At 41.2% G+C, this 14,760-nt stretch overlaps 2 protein-coding genes across 2 annotated transcripts in view; both read left to right on the top strand.

Moving 5' to 3' along the window:
• The first annotated feature begins 6 nt into the window (after nt 1–6).
• On the top strand, nt 7–3,401 carry LOC129409196 (integumentary mucin C.1-like). The gene is made up of 3 exons (XM_055154493.1): nt 7–13; nt 1,181–1,493; nt 3,034–3,401. Exons 2-3 carry the CDS (start codon nt 1,181–1,183, stop codon nt 3,108–3,110), a joined length of 390 nt encoding a protein of 129 aa, XP_055010468.1. The 5' UTR covers nt 7–13; the 3' UTR covers nt 3,111–3,401.
• Nucleotides 3,402–3,743: 342 nt separating this feature from the next.
• The window catches only part of LOC110153563 (paired amphipathic helix protein Sin3a-like), a 26,609-nt gene continuing 15,592 nt past the window's right edge, over nt 3,744–14,760 (top strand). Inside the window, exons 1-9 of the mRNA XM_020917468.2 lie at nt 3,744–4,208; nt 7,229–7,511; nt 8,229–8,408; nt 8,492–8,598; nt 9,317–9,674; nt 12,069–12,320; nt 13,409–13,561; nt 14,127–14,282; nt 14,370–14,456. Coding sequence (XP_020773127.2) covers nt 7,260–7,511; nt 8,229–8,408; nt 8,492–8,598; nt 9,317–9,674; nt 12,069–12,320; nt 13,409–13,561; nt 14,127–14,282; nt 14,370–14,456 — 1,545 coding nt within the window. The 5' untranslated portion in view covers nt 3,744–4,208; nt 7,229–7,259. The remainder of the gene's footprint in view (nt 4,209–7,228; nt 7,512–8,228; nt 8,409–8,491; nt 8,599–9,316; nt 9,675–12,068; nt 12,321–13,408; nt 13,562–14,126; nt 14,283–14,369; nt 14,457–14,760) is intronic.

Genomic DNA, 14,760 nt, shown 5'->3' with positions numbered 1-14,760 from the left:
CAAAGGCTCCGTAGTAAGTAGAACATCCCATTCTATTAGATATGAATATGATGTTTTAAAGACATTAGACTTTTACATTATTAATCCAAAACAAATCCACTACCACAACCTAGTAGCATCGTCACACAATAAAGCAGTAGGAAACAAAAAAAACTAAAATTTTTCTACAGGAGGGTTTGAATTAGCCTGATTCACTTTCTAAAAAACTGTCTGACCTCACACTGTTAGATTTCGTTTGCTTGATGGTAGGCGGGTACTTTTTATCATTTAATCAATCGCTGCTATTTGGTCGTGACATATGTAATGCACCGCTAACGGGGTTAACTGGTATATTAATCTGATGAAATTCACCAAACATTCTCTTTTTCCGGCTTTAAATTCTTGGGAATCGTTGACAACACTGAATATATGGCTCTTTGCTGATTGGCTGGTGCACAAACTTGCACTTCGGGGTTTTTGTGAACCATCTAGTGTATTCTGATTCCTGACCTATTTGCTGGAGAGAAATGAAATTGAGAGGAGGCACTAGGGGGCGCCAGCGTGGCTAGGTTTGAATAGTGCCCGGGAGAGATTCCAAGATTACTCAAACATGCATGGATGGCATATAAAACCACTTGAGGCATGTTTGTGATGATAACATGGTAGAAAGCATCAAGAAGTCATTTTTACCCCCTCTTTCAAAAAAAAATAAAAATTCTAATTTAGGTCTTCCTTTTGAGATTTTCAGGGGCATTTGAATTTGGAGTTGTGTTTTGTTTCACACACAAACACACACACCTGTTTGAGTAGTAGTAGTTGAGTAGTTTGTCTACAGCTCAAAATGCTCTATTCCATGTGATGTCATAAAGTGGTACTTTTCATATTGACAGCTACCTTTTTCATTTAGTTCAGCAAAGATTGGCAATTGTAAGGCTGAAATTCTTCAAATGATTCTAGTGAAATTGCATTGAGTTTAAAAACACAGTAGAGCCCTTGCTGTATTACCACATCACAAGGTGGAACAATGTGTTTTCTGTTTGAGAGAAGAAGTCCCAAAGCCTAAATGTGCAGGGTTTGTGCATTAAACATGTGTAAATGAAACAAAACACAACTCCAGGTCTGTTTGTGATGAGGAAACATTATAACATAAGAAAATAGCGTAATATGGGCCATTTAAACTCCTTCTTTTCCCCCCCTGCAGATGTACGTGAGGTGCACAGTGAACCTCTGCATCACCACTATGCCCTCTGCCAAATGCCCAGACCTGTGCACCACCAGGCTCACCCGCTCTGCCATGGTCAACAACGTATTCAGCAGCTCCTACACCATCACCTCCCCTGCTGTCAGCCTCGTGCACACCCCCGCCCCACCCACCACCCTTAGCACTGCTCCCGTAACCACTACTACTACTACCCCTACCACTACCCCTACCACTACCACTACCACTACTACTACTGCCCCAGCTACTACCACCACTACTACCACCACTACTGCAGCTCCCACAACTTCGCACGGTAAGAGTTTTGAAAAACAGGGGTTCTGGGAATCTTGGGGGTGTTCATACTTGTCCTTGATTCTGATACAAATACTCACGTTACTGTAATTAAGTAAATTTTTGGGGCACTGTCAGGTTTAAGCCCACCTAAACATTGTAAAAGTAAGAAGAAAGACAAGAGATTAATATTGTTTTCTCATGAGGAGGGCGGACAGAGAGTGCATTTACCGTTACAATCTCTACCCGCTCTGAATGCACTCCCTGTGTCTCCTCTTTTTATTGTCATAAGGGAGTCCCTAGTTACAATGGGTGTTTCTCTAAGGGGGGGGTTGAAAACAGCAAAAAACAGTAGAAACATCAGGCCGATAAGGTGTAGCATCATTGTTGTAGCATCTTTAGGATCAGCACGTCCCCTCCAGCACGTCCCCTTCTTTCTGCCATCCTTGAGAGCTGCCCTCTTTCCCAGCAAAGTGAGAGCCGTCCTCTTTCTCAGAAAAGTGCTGACTAAGTCATTGTTTTAGCGGTGTGCAGAGTGGGTGACAAGTCACTGCATAGTTATAAGCACAAACATTATTCACACAAAAACAATACATAGAAAATATGGGATAACATATACACAATTATTCTAACAGGCACTTTTTTGAGTAGATTTTAAACTTGTACTTGCAATAGTAATTAGTTATATTTTAAATCATATAAGTTACTGAGTACTGTATTCTCCCAAGCTATGGCTGTCTCTGCTCCTCTCTATACTGACAAACATACAGAACAGTCTTGGATTGTCTGTGCTAATTGGCCAGAGCTCAGGGAATATGCAGATTAGTACCAGGCAGATACTAATTGATGCTAAAACTAGTATTGAAACTAGACACTAATTTGAGCAGGCATCAGTACTAAAAAAGACACATTCATAGGACAGAAATGAACCTTCCCTGAATAGAATGATTGCTGAGAACGAGGCTCAGGACTGACAGATTACACAAATATAAGTACAACAATATAAATAAAAGAAAGAATTATGGTTTAATCTTGAAAATCACATTCTATTGTCTAAAGAAAGTTTTTAATTATCATTGTGGTTTTAGAATCTGAATTGAGTATTAAGTCTTATTACACAGTATGAAAATCGAGTTGTGACAACACTAGGTTTAAAATGACTAGCAAAGTCTTGCTGATGATGTTTAGTCCTGACTTTAAAAGTAAAAAAATATGCATGAAAAATACTACTCTGAGTACTAGTTACAAGCTTTTTACCCAACTTTTGTAGGAATTACGTCAGCCTTGAATAACAAACATGAATAATTCAAATTCACTTTAAAATCATTCATTATTATTATTTGCTTTGGTAACTAAAAACCATACCCAAACATATTACTCTTTATATTTGATTATAAGATTATAAAAGCTAAAAGTGTAAATAAAGTAAATAAGCTTTTTAAAGTTTTTTTTTTTTTTTAGACAGTAGTTCAATCTGTAACACTGGATGCATTTCAGTATTTCAGCCATCTGTCTGATGTGCTTTGATGTTTTATTCAAACTCATGTCTTTTTTGTTTGCAGCACCAGAAAAAGCTCCATCTTTGGCTGTGGGCGCAATAGTGGCTTTTGTATGTGTCATTCTTAAGCCCTTCCTCTGAATATGTCGTGTGGTGACAAGGAAGAAACTTTCTACATAACTCTTTGAATACTTAAATTTTTATTCATTGCTGAATTACTAATATAAAATGACGCAATACTTTCTAGTGCTACTGAGTGCCTTTCTCAAATTGCACATTTGAAATCACGGTATGTATGAAAAAGAAATATTTTAAATGTTTACTTTTTATCTGTAAGCTCCTTCTAAACCCTGGTCAGATGAAGGCAAATAAAACCATCTTTACTACTTCAAAGACTATATATTTTCTGAAAATAAAACTATATTAAACATATCTTGTTTCTTGTTCAGTAATGTCATAACATGATCACTGTAGATTCAGAAGGCTCATACCAAGGTCTAGTGCTTTGTACATGAAAGAAAATCCAAAAAGCAGTGTTAGTGGTAGTTTAGATTCCTCCTCCCACAATCTGCAGGTGACAAAGGCTTGTTGGCTAAATTAAATGATTGAAATATTCAAGTTTGTTGCATCTTATCTTCAAATAAGGTCTAGTTATTAGGGAACTACTTAAAAATACTTAAATTATACTTTTACTTACTTAAAAAATACTTAAACTTATAAAATATACATATAAATATATAAATATACTTATAAAAATATACTTATACTTACTTAAAAAATAAAAAAACACAAATACTTTTTATGCTTGAGTCATTATTTGAGTCTTTCGTTTCTATTTGAGCGCGTAGGCCTATAGTTGGTATCTTTTAGAATAAATACAATCTGCCTACTCTACCTCCTCTGGGCAAACGGATGACAAAAGTTTGGGAAAAGCTTTGAGCGAACTCTCGGGGAGGTTTGCCTTGTGTGTTTTCATTTGGGTTGGACCAATGGCGCTGGCGGGTGGGCGGAGACGTGCCCGCCCCGCCGGACGCTCCGCCCCGCCTGTGTGTGCAGGAACACCGCTCATACATCCACTGTTGTTAGCGGCGGACCACTACGGGCTACGGGATTTTTGGCCTTTTTATCGGAAAACTTTGCATCCTTTCACAGTTTTGTGAGCACGAAAGCCGCAGGTGGTGCACTGCGCCTCTGTCCACTGGTGTGTCGGGTTGTTTGCGGTGGCTGTCCCGCTGAGAGGTGAGTCCTGGTCGCCTGTTAGCCAAAGCTAGCCTCTGGTCGGGGTGTTGTAGCATTTAGTCAGCTGCCTGCTATCTAACCTTGTCAAATACGGTAAGCGGAAAGCTAACAGTGGACGGTTCCCCGCTGAGATGTGTTATTGCACAAGAGGGTCGCTTTGATCATCATCACCATTGGAGAAAGGAGAAGCGACTGGTTGAGGGATGTTAAAATGATTCGCGCTAGTCAGATGTGAGCTAACACGCAATGAGCTCTGACCATGATTTAGCTCTGAAGCTAAAGCTAAACACAGCGGACTTCTCGACAACAGCTGCATAATGTGCTTGTTGTGGTGCATCCTCTCTTCAGCTCTGTGTTCATGTGCACAGATGACAGGGTGATTTGAGTGGCAACTGTTTTTTACTATTGTGCATAACTTCACGTCAGCGCGACGTAGAGTTAGCTCCACAAGTTAGCCTTTAGCATTCTCTCACTCGGAACTTGGTTCAGGACTTGATCTAACTACTTGATGAAACTTTTCGAGCCCGTGCTAAAGCTATACAGGTGGCTTGAATGTCGTTGGATTAGAGGAAGCTTTGGGAGTTGCGTTTTTATCTTGGACAAAGTGCAGTTTTTGTTTCTTGTTCGAGAGGTGTCACAAAAATATCTCGCAATGTTCTATTGAGCGCAGTCCGGTTTACGGTGTGGAATACGGGGATGACCGGGTACGCGCTGGAAACTCAATGTGTGTTCAAATAAGACGTTTAGGAGAGATAGCCGAGTGTCCATCCGGCGTCAATGAGCGGACAGCCGAAGACATGAGCAGCTCAGAGGGTCGCGCTGAGCCCTGGTTGAGCCTATGGCAGAGCCTATGGTGGAGGCTGGTGTTTGTCAGAGAGGGGGAGGGGATGAGCCAGAGCAGAGCCAGAGCCGCGCACAGCAGCGACGTGCGGACACAGACAGCGCCTACGAGCAGCCAGCGACCTGCCCTCGGCCCAGTCCTCCCGCTGCAGCGCCAATATTCAGCCCTTTCACGGACTCTCGCCTGTACTAAACGTCCTCCAACTGGTTTCCGTCGTCAAAGGGTCGAATAGACGGTGCTCGGTGCTCCCTCCGCGCCTGGCCGTGTCTCCGTGCTCCTGCCGCGGGAGAGGAGCAGCGGAGAGGGGAGTGCGCTAGTGTGTGACCGGCGGTAATGACGTCTGCTTAGGGACCGTCAGCAAATGTGTTGTGCGAAGAATCTTCTACTGCCGCTTCAACAAAGGATTACATAAGTGATACAAGTCCCCATTTCTGCCGTGTATGATGCAAATATAAATACAAGCTGCGACAAGATCATTGTAAAACATAACTATACCTACATATGGAAAGCAGTTATATTTTTTCAAAGATAAATATATGCAAGAAGGGTGAACTCTGAACATACACATCACAAAATAATTGACAAATAGGGTTATACTTGAACAATAATTACGTTGTCTCTTGCCAGATGTGAAGGTAGTCTGTCATGGTGATATGTTTAACACATACCCTACTTGTTTTTGTAGACAGACCCTAATGTGAGTTTATAGTATAGTTCAGGGTTTATCACCAATAGCTCTCTGTCCCACAGTCTTGTTCTTCAAATAATAAAAAAAAAAAATCCAAATATTATGTGGGCTCTGACAAGTTTGTTGTCACATGACTAAATCATCCAATCAAGTGTCTGTACCTTAGATGCAAAACTTAGGGCATTTCATGTATAATAATGTTTTTGTTAATTATTATTATTATTTTTTTTATGTGCAACTAATTGCACCACACATGGAGCTCATGGTCACCTATGAGAGATAGAGCCCTGGTCTGGATAACTAAATGTTTTTGTTTTGTTTTTTTTCCCAATAAAACTGTTTTATTTGTGTGATGGAATTTCAAAGTACAATGCACTCTGCTGCCTAGACAGAAGATCAGGCCATGTCTGACAGCTGACTCTGGAGCACTGCAAACAGTTTGTATATACTACATAGGGCTGCATCTACCAATTATTTTAGTTGTTGACTAGTCAGTGATACATGTTTTTGATTAGTTGACTAATATTGTACATTGAGACTTTTCTAACTAGAGAATATATACAAATAAAGTGTTTTGTTCTTGATCAAAATCAGAAATGGTTTATTCTCTTTTGATATTTAGATTTAATAATGCCACTGTCAAAATAAAAAGGTCTTTTGGGATATAGAGTGGGGCAGCAGTAGCTCAGTTGGTAGAGCATTCGCCCACTGATCTGAAGGTTGGCGGTTTGATTCCAGCTTTTGACATAAACATCACAGGTTGAGTGGTCAGATCCACTGACCCACAGGTTGGCTGATGTGATTCCAGCTCCCACAGATGTATGCTGCCATTGTGTCCTTGGGCAAGACACTTAACCCACCTTGCCCACAGTGTCTGCGTACACTGGTGTGTGAATGTGTGTGTGTGTGTGTGAATGGGTGAGTGGTTCCTTGTTGTAAAGCGCTTTGAGTGCCTTGAAGGTGGAAGAGCGCTGTAGAAAAATGTGACCATTTACCATTTAGAGTGTGTACGGTCCAGATAAGTTACGATTGTCAAAATACAACAGCAATTGTTTCTTATAGTCTAGTAGTCACACTTATTTGATTAGGTTTTTCAGTCTTAGCATATAAGACAATTGTAAAATCAATATGTATAAACTACTGGGGAACACTGCTACTGTTGCACTTGGGTTTGTTCCTTAAGTCAACCAACTCAGCTGGTAAAAAATAATGTGTGTACGTCAGTTCTAGGGTTGTCTAAAGTATCAAAAATCAGACACATACTACACTTGTTTAGGTAAGTATGGATACTGAAAAACAAAGTAAATTGTGACCTTTCCTGAACAGTTTCATCTTGAGTCACAACTAGCATACCACCACGTTATAAAATAATTACAAATTATTATGTGTTGAAAATGAAAATATGGTCTAAAAAGAGCTTTTAAAATGATCATTTGGGTGTCAAAAATGATATACTGAGTTGAGTAATATTTGTGTCCTCCTTTGCTGCAGGTGCCTCAACCACCTCAGGTATGTCCTCACGATGAAGAAACGTGTGGTGGACCAGGAAGCAGTGTTCTCCTCGCAGCAGCAGCAGCAGCAGCAGCAGCAGCAGCAGCAGCAGCAGCAGCAGCAGCAGCAGCAGCAGCAGCAGCAGCAGCGTCGACCCCCCACCCAAGGGCTCCCCGAGGGCCTGCAGCACCGCACCCTCACCCCGGCCCCTACTGCAGTAGAGGTCCCCGCAGACATGCAGCCAACTAGCGGGATCCAGTACTCACTCCCACAAGGCTACCAGGTATCATGCTCAGGGCTTTTAGTATTTGTAAGATACTGTTTGCTTTTAGTTATAGTGCAAACTACAAAATGCAGTTGCAGTTTGTTGAATTTTTTAATTGTTTTGAGTGTATTCTTTAGTATAGTTTAAAGAACCTTACTCGGGAATGATCTGCCACCTGTTTTTCTCCAAGGATATTCATTTACTTAGAATGTTCCACAGTACTGCTTTAAACTTTTCTACCTTGTATTTATTCAACGACAGGTGGTTGTATTGCTTAAAAAGTTTTGAAAATTGTGCATTTTTCCGGTGAGCAGACTTCCCACATTGAGTTTACGATCTATAAAAAATAAAATGAGCAGTCTAGTCCATGAACACTGAGTATTTTCTTCTGTCTTATGTCTAAGCAGAGACGAGAAGTTTTTGAAAGTTTGTATTTTGTCCTTATGTACACTTGTAGTGAGAATATACCTCTAAAATTCCCCAACAGTAAGACTTCTTCAAAAGCATAAGCCTTCACATGTCCTGTGCAAGGTATTTTTCCACATTCATAGCTGACAGTCAGTGAAGCTACTTACCACAGTAGTTTAGGGTTCATATTGTATTGGTTTAATCCAATTCAATTCTGTCAACTGGACAAAAAAAACTACTTTTGTCCATTTGACAGAATTGAATTTTTTGTATGTTATGTTTTTATATCATATTAAAAATCTGAAGTAATTGATTCTTGTGTAAAAGGTGCCTACCATGGCTCAGAGCAGTAGTGGCCATGGAGTGAAGAGTGTGGCCCCTCACGTCGGGCCCCACACACACAACCTGACAGTGCAGAGCCAGGGCCCCACTGTGGTCCAAGGGCACGTCCACCCAGCGCCAGCGCTCGCCTCCACACAGGGCCAGCAGCAGTTTCAAAGGCTAAAGGTACCTGCACAAACTACTTTAAATTTATAGTCTGCTTTTATTTTTATTTTTATTTGATGCATAACTCTCATAAACTTTGTTAGGTTGAAGATGCCCTCTCCTACCTGGATCAAGTAAAATTACAGTTTGGAAATCAACCACAAGTTTACAATGATTTCCTGGATATAATGAAAGAATTCAAGTCTCAGAGGCAAGTATTTTCTAATGTAATTCCCTAGGAGACGTTCCATGTGCCATTCTATTTCTGGTAGTACAGCAACGCTTCCCCATAACAATGCTCTCTGTGGTGACACTGCGGACCTTCTAACAATATAAAAGATGTACTCTGGTGGAGTGTCGCTAATTACATTTTTTTTTTTTTCTTCGATTTAGCCTTCAAGTCTAGAATGTTTTTTGAGTGATTGCTAGATCCAGGCTTACCTGTGCAGGCAGACCCAAGCTCCCCTGTGCAGACAGGCAGGAGATGTGTCTCACTGATGTTTAGTTGATCCAAATTGTCTCATCAGATGAACATGTCAAACAACCGCTCTGCAGCGCCCATTCATACAAATATGTGTGATCCGAGTGCCAATTCCAAGCACTTTTAATGTCATGCGGACTATGTAGATCAGCCGCTTTCACAGCACATTAGCCCTGCCTTTGAGTGAGAGTGGAACCGCTCTGAGAGCACCAGGTCTTTTAATTACAATGCGACTGTTGAGTTCACACTGGCTCAAGTACTCCACTCTCACAGAGCTCTCAGAGCTCTTTTAAATCAACCTAACTAGTGGCAGTGTGAAGACGACTGTCCTTTTTAAAAATGTTTAGTTTTTGCTCACAAGCTGCTTTGATGCGAGTGGTCCATGATTTTTCTCTGTTTGGTTAATCCACGTGTGAAAACCCACTTGTGAACTGATCCTCTCTCACAGCATCGACACCCCCGGAGTGATAAACCGCGTGTCACAGCTATTCAAAGGCCACCCAGACCTCATCATGGGCTTCAACACGTTCCTGCCTCCTGGGTACAAGATCGAGGTCCAGACCAATGACATGGTGAATGTGACCACGCCCGGGCAGATCCACTACATCACTCCCCACGGCGTGTCTGTCCACAACATCCCAGTGACTGGAGCTCCCAGCCAACCTGCCAGCCAACCCACAAGCCAGCCCCCGCCCCCACCCCAGCAGCAGCAGCAGCAAAGCACACCGGCCTCTGTCCCCCACGTCACCCCAACCACCCCTACCCCCACGGCACACGCACAGCCTCTGCCCAACAAGGTCAACAAGGTAAGTTTACACTTTAGATTAGATTAGAAAAAAAAAATTATATACTCAGTCAATCCGTGTATCATTCGTTTTTCAATATAAAACCAAAAATAAGAAAACGAAAAAACAACAGTTTTCTTCGTTATTTGTCTCCAAAACCAAAATGAAAAAATGGATAATGATTCGTTTTTTCAGTTTTCGATTTTGTGTTTAAATGAAGAATGGAAAAAACGGATAACGGCCGTTTCCCGTTTACGTGACTTCCGTGACTGCGATGCCGAACTTTTGCACCGCGTACGGAGTGAACCAGGACTGATCCAGGTCCGAGACCAGAGCGGGATCAGAGCGGAACTGAGACCGAGACCAGCGGTCCGAGCGGTTCCGTGTCATCGTCTCCACGCTGGTTCCGTGCGGGGAAAGTGAGAATGCGCTGTGGACTACAGGTCCGGACGGGCTGCTCCAGAACCGCGGCTGGTTCCGAGGTGGAGCAAAGCATCCAACTGACGCTTTCACACCAACGAAAACGAACCGAACTAAGAGCTTTTGGTTCAAATGGACCAGGTCCGGGATCAGACCGGGACCAGAGCGCTACTGAGACTGGGACCAGAGCGGGACCAGAGCGGGACCAGAGCGGGCCTGAGACAGAGACAAGACCGAGACCAGACCGGAGGCTCAGAGCCCACGGCAGGGCCGGAGCTCGAAGCTGAGGCTTGGACCCTGCGGAGGCTCAGAGTCAAAGCTTGGAGTCCGCCCTGGTCCTGCTCTGGTCCCGCTCTGGTCCCGCTCTGGTCCCGCTCTAGTCCCGGTCTGGTCTCGGACCTGGATCAGTTCTAGTTCAGTCCGTACCCGGTGCAAAAGTTCGGCATCGCAGTCACGGAAGTCACGTAAACGGGAAACGGCCGTTATCCGTTTTTTCCATTCTTCATTTAAACACAAAATCGAAAACTGAAAAAACGAATCGTTATCCGTTTTTTCATTTTGGTTTTGGAGACAAATAGCGAAGAAAACTGTTGTTTTTTCGTTTTCTTATTTTTGGTTTTATATTGAAAAACGAATGATACACGGATTTCAGTCCACTATTGAGTATTTCACTTCTAAATAAGTATTGCTATTTTGACAAAACAAAACAACAAACAAAAAATTTTAAATGTAAGATCTTAAAATGAGACAAAACACTTAACTCCTACAACCACATTTTAAATAGAGCTACCAAACTGTGTGGTACCTGAAGGACTAAATGGGACAGTGAGGGAAGAGGAGGGGTGAGGTGTGGACATATGAGGAACAGTGTGATTGGTCTAACAGATATCCACACTAACCCCCCTAACTCTGCTCCGCCCGTTTGTAATCTTAAAAGCCTGTCTTTAATACGGACAGTCTTGTGTGATGTCAGATAGTACTTGAAATTACAGTGGCTGCTGCAGACAACACACACATTTTTTTTGTTTGTTTTGGACAAGAAAGCTGCACATATACCTAGTTAGCACTAAAATTGCCAAAAAATGATTAGGAACAAAAGCTATTGTTCTATTGCTATTCAGACACCATACAGTTTACTTAACCTTGTACAGAAACATGGATTCTCACGATATTCATGAGTTCACAAACTCACGAGAGTCTTGGCCCCAACTGATGCGACAGGGCTTGACAGGTAGTGGGCAGCCAATCACAGAGCAACATTGAAGTGTGTACAGAAGCCGAAGGCTAAGCGCCCAAACAAACCAAAATAAACATTGTGACGTAGACAGATGTACTTCAGACTATTTCAGTGTCAATACTAACTATTTAGTTTGTGAAAAATGTGTGAGCGTTTTGTGTATTTGTGGACACGGAAGATATTTGTGCTTTTCTCTCAGCTGGATGTAACAAAAGTTCCGGTGTTGTGACGCTTCTCCAAATCAGTGACCACAGTCATAATGTATAAAACTGAATTCAGAGTGACACATATCAATGTGGCATGAGCCAGATTTCAATTACCTGGAGAAAAAGTACGTTTAGTAATTAGTTCCACCTTAAATATAATTTGGTAGCAGTGAGAGAAGGTCACATTGGAATGATAAAAATGTCATTGTTTAGGATTTTGAAATTTTTGAGTTCATTCAAAGAGTAGAATCTAAAACATTTTTATTAAACATAACCTGACTCCAAATGCTTACAAATGGTACAGAAAATTTGTATTAAATTTGATTAAAAATTTAAACTGAAAAAGGGCATAATAATATTAAAATAACACTACACAACTACAAGTAGCTATTACCCATTACTTAATGTTTATTCAGTGACTATTTGCTTTTGAACTTGAAATCCCAATATCTATGACTTACAACCTTCACACTAAAATAAATGTGTACTTTTAACCACAAACATAAATCTCACTGCATTTACACGAACATTTCCCAACTCCCATCTGTCCAGCCTTTGCAGTCTCCGGCCCACACACCCACCACCCAGCCCAACCCGTCCAACCCATCATACGCCTCCCCACGCTCCCCTCCAGCCCAGTGCCACACCCCTGTGAGCAGCACCCCATCCAGCGGACCACCGCCCCAGAACAACCAGCCTGTGGAGTTCAACCACGCCATCAACTATGTCAACAAGATCAAGAACCGCTTCCAGGGACAGCCAGACATCTACAAAGCCTTTCTGGAAATCTTACACACGTACCAGGTAATGAGTTGTTTTCCACTATTTGATGTCATTATCCCATACTGAGGCATTTATCCATTTTTGTATAAAGAGGCAATTGTCACTGTGTAACTTTTCTGGTGGGAGTGGAGGCTGGCACCCGCTTGTCTCCTTGAAGATGTTATTTTACCTGAAACGTTCCACAGTTTGAAAATAAAAATATCGATCGATTGCATGTATTCGATTACAATTCAAATTTTTAAACATTTTTGCTAATTCATTACCAAAATCTTACTGTGGGCAAGCTCGCCTTTCCGTTGATCTGCTGGTCTCCCTTAGAGATTTTGGAATGTTCTAGGTAAAGCAATAACATCTCCATAGTGACATAGTAAGCATGTTGCGGGCCCTCCTCCAGAAAAGTTCCATATCGTACCTTTTAAGATGGAGTGCACACCGTTGCCATGGTAATCTGATGGCATTACTTCTGACAACAGTGGTGCGTTTCAGATTAGTTTATGATATTGTGAAGAAAAAAAATCATTGCTTGTGCTTATAGAGATAGACCTTGTACTTGTACTGTGTGCATGTGAACAGATACTTAATATTTCTGTAACAACCATCATCTGCTTTGACATTTAACTACATATTCTATGTTGTTCTTGCACCTGCGCTCCTTTTCACGTCAGTGATGATTATTTTATGTGTCAAGTATTTTATGGTGCTTCTCCAGACACTCAAAGTTGCATTACAATTTTGTGCATTATTCAGCTGCACCACGTCCATACTCCTGTGCTTTCAAAATTATGAGCTCTATGAAATGTCATGACGTCAGAGACAAACACTGTAAAATGTAACATGTAAAGGTTTCTCGGGGGGGAAAAAGCAAACTTATTGTCTTATGTTAATCAAGTAACTTTACTGAAGAATGAGGCAAACCTTTACCCCTTTCTGCGGAGTAACATGTACTCATAATTTGACGAAGTTGTGTATTTGTTACTTGAATTTTACCATTATTACATGCAAAGTAAAGGTTATTTATTAAGAAAAAAAATCCTCTTCACCAACCAGGTATCCTTTTGGTTTTATTGTTGTGGTTTTAATTGTTCTGACTGTTGACCTCAATGTGGCAGAAGGAGCAGCGCAATGCTAAGGAGGCCGGAGGGAGCTACACCCCAGTGCTGACAGAGCAGGAGGTCTACACCCAGGTGGCCAGGCTTTTCAAAAACCAAGAAGATCTGCTCTCAGAGTTTGGACAGTTCCTCCCTGATGCTAATAATTCAATGGTGAGTACATTATTTCATTTTTTGCATGAATTATTCACTGTAAGTCCATGTCCCACACATTCAGGTTTGGCTGGGGTTTGTTAGGGCAATAGGTCATTTCATACTTTCCAATCTCATGTTATGATGTGTTAGTAACAGCATATATTTGTTGTTTTTGTTTTTTGTCATATTGCCATACTGATTTCACATGTGCTTGGTTACAATATTTGGTTAGTTTCACCCACATACTGCAATGTCAATAGTCATGTCTGCAGAGAGAGCTGGTTAGATCTTGTGACCAGCTTGTAGACCATCGCTTAAGATGGGGAAGTAAGACACAACTTACACATAGTGGCCATAAATGTGACTCAAATCAGACTGTTAGATGAAAAAATCTTTCAGCTAAGTCATATCTGAAGGAGTGGTGCAAGAAATATTCAAATTGTTTAATATTATCAACTTGTCACTTGTAGAGAAAAGTATGTATCATATTTTGGGCAAATTAAAAGCTTTTGAATTTCAGTGAAAGACTGAAGTCTATTTTAGTGAAGTTTTAATGAACTTCTACCAAAATGTATCTTTTCAGCTGCTGGGTAAACCGACACCAGACCGGGTGGATTCAGTTCGTAATGATCATGGAGCCACAGTGAAGAGACCGCTCCTCAACACCAAGCAGAGGCTCAGTCAGAATGGGCTTCCCCTGAGGAGGCCTTCAGGACTGCCCCTCACACCTCCCATCAAGGTACACAAGTCTCATCATTCTGACATTATTGACTGTACTGTGTATTGTCTGCTCTTTATAATGTATAAACTTGCATTTCTTCCACAGAAGAAACCAAAAATAATGGGGAAGGACCATGGGATTGGTGAAATTGGCAAGCACAGCACAAGCACTGAAACAATGTTCTTTGAAAAGGTAAGTTTGGTTTTGGTTTGTGTTACAACAAAAAAAGCGTTATCCGATAAATGTGGAATATTGTAATCTCTTGGCATTTTAGTAACATTTGTGAGACAGTAAGTGCAATTGAATCAAATAAAAACAATTATCAAATAAAAAGCACAGATACACAATCCATCTTTATCAGTTCTGATATCGATATATGGGCTTTGAGTATCTACTAATACTCAATAACAGGTTACTTTCTTTAAAGTAACTACTAGCTACTAGCTTTCAAAAGATAATATGCAAATCATTTTATTTGTACCCCCATTATAGTAAC

Source organism: Boleophthalmus pectinirostris, unplaced genomic scaffold (assembly GCF_026225935.1).
Source record: "Boleophthalmus pectinirostris isolate CB_2022bp ecotype Guang Dong unplaced genomic scaffold, ASM2622593v1 HiC_scaffold_19, whole genome shotgun sequence".
NCBI lineage: Eukaryota > Metazoa > Chordata > Actinopteri > Gobiiformes > Gobiidae > Boleophthalmus > Boleophthalmus pectinirostris.
Note: the sequence above shows the minus strand (reverse complement) of the source record. Positions and strands in the feature narration are given on the sequence as shown.